General features: G+C 36.3%; 1 protein-coding gene across 1 annotated transcript; it reads right to left on the reverse strand.

The window, feature by feature from the left end:
* Positions 1-1,989: 1,989 nt before the first annotated feature.
* Positions 1,990-10,067, reverse strand: LOC131941163 (alpha-(1,3)-fucosyltransferase C-like). Its single transcript, XM_059300172.1, has 5 exons — positions 9,974-10,067; positions 6,797-7,639; positions 4,742-4,858; positions 4,035-4,129; positions 1,990-3,050 (listed from the first exon to the last, which is right to left on the reverse strand). The coding sequence occupies exons 2-5, from the start codon at positions 7,548-7,550 to the stop codon at positions 2,568-2,570; spliced, it is 1,449 nt and encodes a 482-aa protein (XP_059156155.1). The 5' UTR covers positions 7,551-7,639; positions 9,974-10,067; the 3' UTR covers positions 1,990-2,567.
* Positions 10,068-13,484: the final 3,417 nt, after the last annotated feature.

Raw genomic sequence — 13,484 nt, forward strand, 5'->3', positions numbered from 1 at the left:
CAAAAAAAAAAAGAATAATTAATTTTATTTTTAATTGGTCTACCTTTTGCTTTTGGTTGAAAATAAACCGGGAGTGATCTCCCCTAAACTTTCTCGAATATTCTTATATAAAACAACAGGGGATGGGAACTCGGGCTATAGACATGATTTTTAATCCATTTTAAATACTTAAAGTTTTAAAAATAGAATAAAATCTTGTAGACAAAAGAATTGCACACCAACTGAACGTCAAATAAAAAAGTGCATAATAGTGCGCAATATTATTAGTACTTTAAAAATTTACATTAGTTTTTTGAGAAATCGGAAGTAGCGTAAATTAGTACTTCCAGTCAATGGAAATTACTCAAAATTTAACAGAAGGTAGAGAATTAGATCTTTTACTTACATGTGAAATTTCATTTATCTATCTGTAATAGTACTCAAGTTATAGGCTTTTGAAAAATTCAAAGTAGAAAAAGTACCACTTCCGGTTATCGGAAATTGCTCAAAAGTTGATACGGATCTACGATTTTGATAAAATACTTAAATATGAAATTTCATCAACCTGTAACGGTACTCAAGTTATCGTGTTTACACACGGACAGACAGACACACAGACATACGGACAGAATTGCAAAGCCCAGTTTTTCAGACTGGATTACGCATAAAACCTCTTAATTTTGATAAATCTGGATTGATAATTTTTGCCCGATTAAAATAAGTCCTCTATACTTCGGATGTGATGAAGGACTGAGGTGTAATACGGTGAAAATTGTTAAAATTTCAAGTGATTTTTGTGCACGATTACAATACTTTCTCTATACTTCGTATATACGAGAAAGTAAAAAATGCAGAAAGCCCTAGAGCTATTCCATTTGTTTAAAAATTGTTTTTCTAACATGAAAACTTTACATTTAGTAGCCTATTATCATAAGGGATCTATGATGTGCTCTTGTGTTATTTGTAGTGGAAATGGTTTGGCAGAGTGTCGATCCATTTGAACACAGGTTGAGTTATTGGCCAATGTGGCTTATACATTGACACTGATGAAAATCAGTGGCAGTGTTTCTTCCAAACTTTCTTCTCCTGGGGGGGGGGGGGGGGGGGGGGGGAATCAGTGGGTGCCTTCAACAGTGTGAGCCTGTTTTGTTGATATGTAAAGTTGTTTTGGTGATGTTATGTCAGATAGGGACGTAACTCGAAAAAAAGCCTTTAGAATTGTTTTTCTGGATTATCTTTCTTTGTTCTTCATGGAAATCTAATTTTTTATTTTTCTGCATTAAATTATTCACTATATATACAGAACGTCTTTTTCTCTATCTTTATATATATATATATATATATATATATATATATATATATATATGCTTTTAATTATTTTTTGCTAAAGGTGTGGTACATAAATGACGTCACACTCCTATTAAATGTGGGGGAGGGGGTGCCAGAACGTGTTGCAAAACTGATATCCTAATCTTCTTAATTCATTTCAAGCACTTTTAGTTGGTAAAGTTTCATAACATGGAGTCGTTTCGTCGATTTTATGAAATTAAGCAAATTGGTACACAGCGTATTTCTTGATTTAAATCTCCCGCTCTCTTATGTGAATAAATATGTTCTTTATGTTTTTGTTTTCTTTTTGAAGACACTTAAGTGTTTACAGTATTAGCGAAAACAAATGTAAAAATCTGGTAAAAAATACGATCCGCTGGCAAGCGTAAATGGCGCTATCAATCTTGTGTGGTGGGGGGGGGGGGAGGGGTTGAGTGTGTAGCTGATGTGTGTGGGCATGGCCGTGAGTGGCGCTATCATTCTCGTGTGGGGTGGGGTGTGTAGTTGATGTGTGTGAGCATGGCCGTGCTATGAGAGACTGTCACTACACGGTAAGTTGAATAGGTTTTGAGGGCGACTTCAGAAGTGACATGAAAATAGAATGTACTATATACAAAAAAACTATTAACGGTCAGTATGTTGGGGCTATTGTACTTTATTTGAAACAACCTACCAGACGTCTGTTATTCTGGACAATGTAAACGCATCCACTCACAACATTTCTTCAAGTTACTGTCTAGTTTACTGGTTAGTTTTACCACCCGGTAGATTTTATCTTCTTTATTCCTTATGTAGGCCTACCGCCAAGTTAGCAAAGGGCTACATCCACACCTCTCCACTCGGCTTTGGACAGCTCTCTTTTTTTTACGCCCCTTGAAGCCCCTTCCTTCTTCTTCTACTCTTCTTCTCCAGGACTGTAAGTAATTTTATTGTAATATACTAAAATAACGCTTCTCGGCCTTTTAAAGTACTCTGGGTGGTAAACCATGTTCATTCCTTTACAGGTTCACAAATAATTTCTAATCCATGAAATATTTCCCATTGTTGACCCCGGCTTACTTTTGTGTAGAGGGTGACAGAGAAATTTCAAAAATCCGACTATGTTTAACTCTTAATTAAGTCGTCTAAGTATTCAGCAAGGCTTCATTGGGTCAGCTTTTATTTTTACTCCAAAAGTGAGCCGTCTGCCTCGCCTTTTCGGGAAGTTTAAAGTAAGCTTCTCTTTAGTTGATCAGAGCAAATCCATTTCCTCTATTTTATTATGTAAATTCTTTCGGTTCATAGCATTGTTCGTTTAGCCATTTTTTAATATCATAAAACTTTGATTTCAATTTAAAAGACTTCAACTTCTGACAGATAGTGCAAAAAATATTAGGTATCGCTGTAAATACGTACTCATCTATATCTCTAAGCATGTCGCTATATTTAACTTCATCAGCAACTAGAGATTTCAAATACAGCGCTAAGTCTTTAGCTGTGTGGAAATGGTTTGCGTTTATAAACAGATGACTAGGGATACTCTTCTCATAGTCGGCCCCACCCCTCACCACTGGGACGATGTGCGTCTTCGGGGTGAAGACTTTGAACAGTTTTTCTGAGATGTAGTCCTTACACATGGAGTTCTCAAAAGACAGGTGGAACCTGTATTGGTTTAGAACCTGCAACAGGCAGTCGGGCGACGAGCCAGTAGGACAGACGCTGTCGTTGCCACAGCGTCCAAAGATGTCGACGTCGATGTATTTCTGAAATCAGAGAACACTTTGACAAATCGATTTAAAGGTTTATCTTCTTCTTCTTCTTCTTCGTTCTTAATTTTTAGTGTTGGAGGGATCGAGCCTTATCTGCCAGAGAGTTTGAACTCGAGACTTTTTCGCATTTATCAACCATTAGCTTTGGCCGACTCGACCACGCCGACCCCCTAAAGGTTAATTATTATACATTATTTTAAAAATGGGATTGCTTTTTTAAACTTTTATTTTTAGTCCTTAATTTTAATATTGGACGGGATATCCTCAAACACAAGTATTACGTGTCAACTTGTTTATTCGTCATTTAGGTCGTTGACTCCGATTTTCAGTATGCTTTTCTTTTATTGATTTGCTTCCATAGCCTTTGACCAACCAAGAACAAACTACAACTAACTACAAGGCAACAGTTGTTTGATTTTGGAGTTGTCTCCCCTAGAGGAGTTACTGTCCCCATCTATCGAGCCTCATCTGCCCTGGGTTTGGATTTGGGACGCTTCGGTTTAGCAGCCATTACCTTTCCCGACCCGACCACGCCAACCCCTGTTTTTTGTATTTATGATGTTTAAGTTGAGTCTCGTTTGAATCGCTTCTTAGTTTAGTAAAAATCTTTCCTTAGCTTTAATGTAAATACTAACCTTAATTTACACTCCATAAAGTGCTGCTATTCCTAGTTTTTAATACAACCTTTTGATTAAAGTTCAAGCTACTAACTACTTTTTGTTTGTCATCCAACTTTCAATTGCAGTTTCCCAATTTTAACTGATTATATTGGCGTGATCAATACTAATTGCCACTTGACACAATCCACCGTAATTAGCCCCTGACTTAATCCCCCACAACAGCCCCTGACATAATCCACCATAATAATCCTAAGTAATAATCCATAATATAATCCACCGTGACTAGCCGCTAACAACACAATAATTATCATCTGACGTAATCTTCAGAGATTAACTCCTATATCTCTCTCTTACTAACCTGCATTTCCTTGACATAGTCTTCACGCTTGGACTTGGAGTGACAATGACTGACAAACCACACAGCTGTTTTCTTTTTGGATTTGGCGATTTCATCTAAGTGAAAATAATAGATTATGCACAATAATCTTAATCATGGGAAAAATATATTGGTCTAATTAAAAAAAAGTAATTTCTATTCAATTGTATAAAACAGGCAGTAAAAATAATGCAGGTAGCCTAAAGTGTACTTTATTAATTGACATATTATCAATTAGCTACGAGTGATTGGTTCTACAGGAGTATGGTAAGTCGCAGAGGCGTAGCGACCCTTCCCGGCGCCCGTGAACAAACATTCAATTTGATGCCCCTTCAAACTTTCGATTTGCACCCCTCTCCCCCCCCCTCCCCCCCCCCCCCCAAACTACTTATAATGCAAAAATGCAGCTAAAATGACATTTTAATTTGTTTTTCTAACCCATTTTGGCGCCCCCTAAGGTCGGCTCCCGGGAGACATATGTACCCCCCCCCCCCGCTACGCCTCTGATAAGTCCAGCTGATTCAAATTAGTAGATTTATGGGAAATAGTTGATTGGTCTTTTAATTGAAACACAATCCATCTGCCCACTCAAAATCTAACATTCAATGATTTTCAAAAAGAATTATGAAAATATAAAAAGAATAATTTACTATAAGTTAAGATTACCATTCTAGAAGAGTATGACTTACAATAGTTTAAATTGTTCGTGTTCTTTACTCTCTTTAGCATGTGATAAGGCCAAAAGATGTCGGCGTCCACGCTGTAGTGGGCGGTGAAGTTAAAAGCATACCTTAGACTAGATCTATCTGAAACGAAACAAAACATGCACGATTAATTGTGGACGTAAATACGATTAGCATAACAAAACATTTGCATTTGTAGTTGGAAGTTTGTGAAGCGAATTGTAGCTATAATAAATGTACATGTATTTGAAATGTTGTTCCTTTGTTTGAAGGGAGTAATCTGCCGATCCGTAAACAGAGTTTCTTCCAGGCATCTCTTCGGGGGGGCGAAGCAACCCCGAACAATTTTTACAGCCCCCCCCCCCCCCCCGAACGAAATGAAATTTATGTAATTTATATAGAAAATATATACTTTTAACAGTGTCCGCCCCCCCCCCCCCCGAAGAAAGTCTACCGCCCCCCCCCCCCCCCGAAAATTTCAAGTGCTCCCCCGGAGAAAAAAGTCTGGAAGAAACACTGTCCGTAAAACAGTGGCGTCGCTAGGTCGGGTGTCACCACCACTGTTCCCTCTAAGGGGGAAAAGCTAATGTGCAAATTGCATTTTCTGTGCGCGGTGTTCTAAAAGTCTTATACGGTAATATATTTTTTTTTACAAAATCACTGCGCGGCAGCTCAAAACTACAGCTAAGAGGGAACATTGGACACCACGTGCGGCACTACGTGGTGTCCCACCCCCCCCCCCCCAAGAAATAAAGTATATATATTATATATATACACATGTATGGGTGTATGTCGGCCTACATAGGCCTATAATTTAAATATATGCCGCATAAGCGTACATGTATGTCTATAAGCTTTATTCACTACAGACTATAGTCTGTTAATAGTACATTTGGATGTAGAAATGTTTTCTCTATAGTTAGCACGTTTACGTCATGGTGTCACCCGACTCCTGTAATAGTTGTCGATTTGTACTTTATAAGACTATTTAACTTTTATTAATCATTAATGGAACTGGCAAAAAAGCATTTTTCTTCTGTGCATTTTGCAATATGTTGTCTTGGTGTCACCCCCCTAAATGTTGTTACCCGGTGCGGTCCACACTTCCTGATACGCCTCTGCTGTAAAACATTCTAGACCATTTTTTTTTCAAATGAAGATTTGGAAATAACAGTTTGACGTAGCCAAACCCTACATTTTGAAGTTATTAAAAACTTTGTCAATTTAATCATCTATAAAATCTCTAAGTAGAATTTTAGCGCCAGACGCTTTTAATATTATATCTAAGGAGAGAAAAATTATTTTTAAAAATGTTAAATGTAGTTTTTTGGTATTTTTATATTATTGATGTTTTATAGACTTCATTTTATATTGATAAAGTAATTTTTCAAAGTATTTGCATTTAATATGTGATGATAAACGTGTTACCTGATTAAGCTAGTGGTGCAGATAAATAAATATGTATAAATTTTAAGTTAAAACTTGAAACTTAAGCCTAGCATGAACTCTAACTTTAAAATTAATAATATAGTATAAATCTAAACAGTAGCGTCTAAGGCTGGGGAGGGAGAGTGGTGCGGATTGAACGGAGTGACACCACAACGAAATATAATTAATGTTAACGAAAAAAAACCTTCATTACGTACACGGTGACACCATTTACCCAATTATCTATAGTTTGAGTAGGCCTACAAGAAAATATTTACTCGTTTGTGTTGATACCCTGAATTACCGCACCGGATGTAGCCCGACCTTGTGACGCCGCTTTCTCTAACACACTAACTTTAACCCTAATGGTGAAACTAACATAAACCGTACCTTATACACATAGCATTACCCCGATCTCAAAATCTAATTACAGCCCTAAATCTAACCTTAACCAATCCCCTAACGTTTACCAAACTAAAATCCTAATCAAAAAATAGACCCAGCAGTACACCTAATAGGGCTGGTAAGTAGGTCACAAACCAGTGCTATGGCTTATGCAGGTTTTATTGAGCCGTAGAACTGGTTGGTGACCTACTTACCAGCCCTATTGTTAAAAAAAATCAGTCAACTAACCGTCCCACAGATAGCTTGGTAAATTCATCGGCGGCTCTTTGTCCAGCAGTAGATACAATTGTCCTGGCCACCTGCGCACCGGCCGCTGTGACTCGGTCAGGTGGAAACCCACGATGACCACCACGTCAGTGCCGTCTGTGATGTTGTCTTGGTCGAACACGCAGTCGCCATGGCAACACGCAGGGGCGTTCTTTAAGTAAGGCAGTAACCAACTGGATAGGTTGATGACGTGGACGGAGATGGGTGATCCAGATAGGAGTTTTTCCTTGATCTTGGAGTAGGGGTCGTGGGGGTCTAGCTTCGTGATGTTGGAATATGGGTCGTGGGGGTCTGTCTTTGTGGTGTTGGAATATGGGTCGTGGGAAACTAACTTTGTAATGTTGATGGTGCTAGAAGGTACAGCTATAGCAGGTGTGAACTCGGTTAAAACATGCGTGTATACTTTACTTACATTTTTCACTGTTAAATTATCTGTTTCAATTTCAATGTAATTATTCTTGCTTTTTTCTAAACTAATAGTCGTATTTATCGGCTTTGTGGAAACTTGTTTTTGGCAAAGATGCGAAATATTTATCTGGCATAGATTACTATTCAGATTTAAACTCATCGGGCTATTTTTAGAAGAATTCATCACTTCCTTTTGCACGTAGGTATAGCCGATGTCGTCAGATCCATACAGGGCGTATTTCAACGTTGTGAATATCACAGAGACTATTATGATGAGTAATAAAAGTTGCTTAAACTTGTTCAACATTGTAAAAACCTGTTTGTTAAGTCATGTATTGTTTGGGGGATGGGTAGGGAGGGGCTTGTCACGTAGCTATCTGCATTTCTAAATACGACCTAAAAAATAAAAACAGCATCAAGTGGTAGAAATGATAAAAATAAAAATTTATAATGTTCAGGCATGCAGAAGAAGAATGACTTTACACAAGCTTCTAAGGTCGTCCATAAATTAATTCACACTTCTAGATGTATGGAGGTGGGTGGGGTTTGGTCTTTTATGATGCGGGGGAATGGTTTGTAAAAAGTTTGACTAGAATGTTCAGGTGTGTGGAGGTATGGGCACCGGCAGCCATGCAACTAGCTTTTATTTAGATCTAGTTCGCAACGTCTGTTTGTTTGTTTGTGGGTTTGTGGCAAATTTGTAACTCAATTTTGACCAACTTCTAATGCAGCAGTTTCGCTTAAACTTTCCAGATACGTTCCACTACAATGACAATACAAGTCTATCAATTTTTTTTAAAAATTTAATTATATGTTTAATTAGTCAAATTGATTAAAAGATTTTGAAACTAGGGGGAGATAACAAACTCAAACCACCCGATAGACTACAATTTTTAATAACAAACTAGACGGAATCACCCTAACACTCTGGTGAACTGTGGTTCACAAGAATGTTCATAATCGTAGAGCCGGTCGATCTAATGAAGGTTATTAGGGGTAGATAATTAAGTTTTAAAATGAGTTGAAACTAAGGGGAGATAACAAAATCAAGAAAATTATGTCGTTTGTAAAATATGGTCACGGACGGCTGCTTTCACGGGGCAGACAATCGTCTTTTAGATATTGCGAGCTACTGATGGTGTTTTAAAGCAACTATTTTTAGTCGTGTCGACTTTAAAAATTAGGAATCACTTAAAAAGTAGAAAATAAATCATATATATTTGTCGCTAACATATGTAAAAGATATCACGAGCGACCAAAGCATTTATGAAAGAAATCAAACTAGTTCTATTTTCTTATTTTCAGATCTTTAGATCTTTTACTTATGCGTGAAATTTCTGGTTACCGGAAATCGCCGAAAAGCTGATACAGAACTACAAATTTGACATAATACTTAGATATGAAATTTCATCAACCAAGCTTTAACGATGCTCAAGTTATCGTTTTCACAGACATACACACACATACATACATACACACACAGACATACAGACAAAATTGCAAAATTATGTTTTTACGACTGAGGCAGACGTAAAACGTCGCAATTTGTGAAAATCTCGATTTCGATTTTTTGCATGATTACAATACTTCCTATACTTTGTATACGAGAAAGTAAAAATGTGCGATATAGTTTAGAATTATACCACCACATAGTCATTAACTATAACTGAGAAAAAACAACAGGTTTTGTTGAGCTAAGATAAATCTTGGTGTAAGGATGTTCAATACTAAACAGAACTAGAGTCAAACGACAGATAACGCACGTTCGTGCTCTAATTCTAAAGGTTTAACAAAAAAGAAAATTAAGTTTATATTTTTAATATAACGGGAGGTCGCATTATTTTATCAATAATTCGCTGTTTTCCGCCCTTGTCGTCAACCGCGGATCCTATGAATGTATATTTAGCACTAATTAATTGGTTTTTGTTTTAATCCCGACCCCCCCCCCTCCACCCACCCCCTCAGAGGCGTTGCGACCCTTCCCGGCGCCCGGGGAAAACTTTCAATTTGGCGGCCCCTCCTCAAACTATTTATAATGCACAAATGCAGCTAAAATGACATTATAATTTGTTTTTCCAACCCATTTTGGCGCCCCCTAAGGTCGGCGCCCGGTGACATATGGTACACCCCCCGCCTCCCCTCGCTACGCCTCTGACCCTTCTACATACCATCGATACAAAAAATGGATATAAAAATTATGCGCTTATGAATTAAAGAGTGACAACACTTTAGATCACATTTTTTTCTGTGTTTTTGATAAATATTTAACTAAAAATATCAGCGTGTAATACAACGCATTGCGTTATAACCTATACCATTTTTATAAATTATTTTTTCTCAAACAAGTATAACAGTAAAAATATATAGGGGACTATAATTCGCGTGTAACGGGTACCCATGGCTAGTTATTTATAATGTGCTGGTTGTTGTTCCCCAACCCGTACAACACCCCTTCCTACAACCCTCATATATCAGACATACTATACAATATAACTTCACGAATACTTCTTAAACACATTATTTATAAAACAAAATATTCTGTAATATTAATTAAAGGTGATTCTCCAATAAAATTACGACCTAGCCATTCATCTCCATCAAGATGTAGCACTTAAACCTGTTTCAAGTGGTACTCTGCATATTTTAACTGTGTACCTCATCTACTTTATCAGCTTCTACCAAGCTCTAGCATTTAAAAAAAGGGTTTTACCAAAATAAACCCAAGCTTACCTTATGAAAGAGACACGGTTACCCAGCTGAAAATTGATCCAACTTTTCAACCGACCAGAGTCCTTATGCTAAGACACTAAACACGACATCTGCGTTGATAAAGTCTACGTGCTACAGCCAGTGATTCTCACATCCCTAGAACACTGGGGCTTTTACCGACCAGAGTCTTATGCTATGACACTAAACTCGACATCTGCGTTGATAACGAATGTTACAGCCAGTGATTCTCACATCATTAGAACACTGGGGCCTGAACCGACCTGATTCCCCAATGTGAAAGTTAATTCTCTCCCTGTGTGTTGATAACGAATGTACGTGTAACAGTCAGTGATTCTCACATCATCAGAACACTGGGGCCTGAACCGACCAGGGGCCCAAACTGTAGCAGTTAACCCTCTCCGTGTTGATAACGAATGTACATGTTCAGTGATCCTCAAATCATCAGAATACATCAGTGTCGCAACTGTGACAATTAATTCTGTGTGTGTGTGATGATGATGATAACGAATGAACGTGCTATATTCAGTGATTCTCACATCATTAGAACACTGGGGCCTAAATCGACCCTACTGTGACAGTTAACTCTCTCCATGTTGATAACGAATATACGTGTAACAGTCAGTGATTCATCACATCATTAGAACACAGGGGCCAAAATCGATGAGAGCCCCCAGCTGTGATGGTTAACCCGACCTCCGTCTAGATAAAGAAAGTTTGTATAACTGTCAGTGATTCTCATATTATTACAACACTCGTGTTTCTTTTTTAAATTTGTCATTGGCGGAAGCAGGTTGTTTTGGCAGTGAGATATTTAGTTTGTTTTGTAGTATAAGATTGAAAAGCCGTGCTAAGTATGGGGTTATCTGGTTGTACACATGTTACAAAAGTTGAGTACTGCTCAACATGGCTGCCCAAATGTTGAAAAATTGAGGACCACTGACGGCCTATTTGTTCAACAATTGAGGACCACTGACGGCCTATTTGTTCAACAATTTAGGACCACTAAATATCAATAGCCATATGTTAAAAGATTCAGTATCACTGACAGCTTTCATGTTCCAAAGTTGAGAACCACAGTCCACTAACCAATTTTAGAACCGTTTGTTTAGCAAACACCATATGCTGTCTGCCTTAATACGATTAATGATGGTGATGAGGGGGGGGGGCTTTAAGCGAAAATATACTTAAAAATAACAGACCATATAATTTTCTATCTGAATATGTAAATAATCTAATTCACATTTCTTACAACTAGAAACGATTTGCATGTTTTGCTAATCGGTTATAGGGTTAGTGTAAAATAAATTAAATTCTTACTGCTTGAATAAAATTCTTTTTATAACATGGTCATTTGTTGTGACTCAGCTCTGCCATCGGCAGTACTTCATTGAACCTTTCCAGTTTCAATGTTAAGAGTTCGTTTTTAATGTCCAACATTTTAGAATGTGCATTTTAAAAATATATTATTATATGTGTTTTTAAAATGTGAAATGTGATAGTGTATGCTATATATTTAAACTATGTAACATTACCGTCCATTAAAGCTGTTGGTTCATGATAAATCTGAATGTTGTTAGGAAACTCTAAGAAATCTAAATCTTACTACTAGTTTTTAAAGGACTGTATGACCATATAACTGTATGGGTGTATGATTCTATGATTACGACTGTAATTCAATATAACAATAGTCATTTGACTGTTAGACAAACAGGACACTGTCTAGAAGTTATTTTATTACTTGCTAGACTTTTAATGTGGATCGCGAATCTATTGTTTATTTAGCTTACTATAGTTCTTCATTTGAATACAACTCGTAAGATATTTAGTAGTTCAGAAATTATTTGACTGCAGGAAATAATTGTATGTGGGGACACTAATCTGTTGTTTTAGCTTTTATAGTTCGTGATTTACTTTACCACTTAGGGAGACATTGTGTTGCCAGTATCCCTTTATATATATATATATATATATATATATATATATATATATATATATATATATATATATATATATATATATATATATATATATAAAGTATATATATATATATATATATATATATATATATATATATATAAATATATATATATATATATATATATATATATATAAATATATATATATATATATATATATATATATACTTTATATATATATATATATATATATATATATATATATATATATATACATATATATATATATATATATATATATATATATATATATATATATATATATATATATATATATATATATATATATATATATATCGTAGTATTTTTGTAACTAAGATACGTTTACATTTAGTAATACATGTGCCTGCGAAATGTAATACATGTAAAATCTATTTCTGTGTGGTTCAACATTTGCTTCAATAATTCCAGTATTAATGGTTAATACCATCAGTGCCGGCGCCATGTTATTTAGCGCCCAAGGCAAAACTTATTGAAATGCCCTTTTTCACAAAAATTAGTTACTAAAACATATGTATAAGACAACAATTAATGAAAAGCGACATGTTAATTTATTATCAATTGCATACACGTTATAAGTACACATAAAAATTAAATTTTACTTGCCTCCTTCGTCGCAAATTGTTTGTACTAATTCCAGTTTGCAAGCGTTATCACATTCTATTGAAATAGTTGCTGAGTCCACGAGCCTACTTTATACTTTACGAAACAGCCTCCCCCCACCCCCCCGGAAAAAACACTGGGGGAAAAAACACAGTTCTTGTAGTGTTAGGCTCTCTGCAGACCTCCCAAGGTGAGTTCCAGAACGGAACTGTCATGTTTTCAGCTTCACCGTCTTTAGTTATAATTGTAAACTGTCTATAGTGTGTGATTATGTAACGATTTTTTGTTTTTGAAAAAATAACAGGTTATAAATGTTATAGATTCCAGCCTATAATTGTTATATTTGAATCCTTTAGATGAGGGTGAAAAATATGAAAAAGACAATTAATTAGACGATTAATTTGCGACTAAGACTATTTTAGACTATTTTAGACTATTTGTTGCACTATCTCACAATGTATGTCTATTAAGGGGGCCATCCATAAATGACGTAACGCTTTTTTGACAAATTTTTACCTCCCCCCCCCTCCCCTCGGTCACTTGTCGTCACAAAAAGCCAGACCCCCCCTAAAATGACGTCACACCTCTGCCTACCCCCCCCCCCCCCCCCCTCAAAATTGCAGTTGCATTTTTTTTAAACATCGATATTTTTCCAAAATCTTGTCTGAAATATGTCAAAATAGAGTATTTTAATCAATTCCTATTATAATTTAGTAAAACTGTTTTCTAAAACGCTAAATAACGTCTAAAATTCGTTTTCTAACATTTCTTATCTATAAAGCAAAAGTGTGACGTCGCACCATCTGAACCCCCTCCCTCCCCCTCATCACATATCGTCACAAAATTACCGACCCCCCCCCCCCCCCCCCTTACGAGTGTGACGTCATTTATGGACGACACCTAACATTAAGTATTGCATTAAGTATTGCAAT

The sequence above is a fragment of the Physella acuta genome, unplaced genomic scaffold (genome assembly GCF_028476545.2).
Source record: "Physella acuta isolate Inbredline_101_S28 unplaced genomic scaffold, ASM2847654v3 ptg000350l, whole genome shotgun sequence".
Taxonomy (NCBI): domain Eukaryota; kingdom Metazoa; phylum Mollusca; class Gastropoda; family Physidae; genus Physella; species Physella acuta.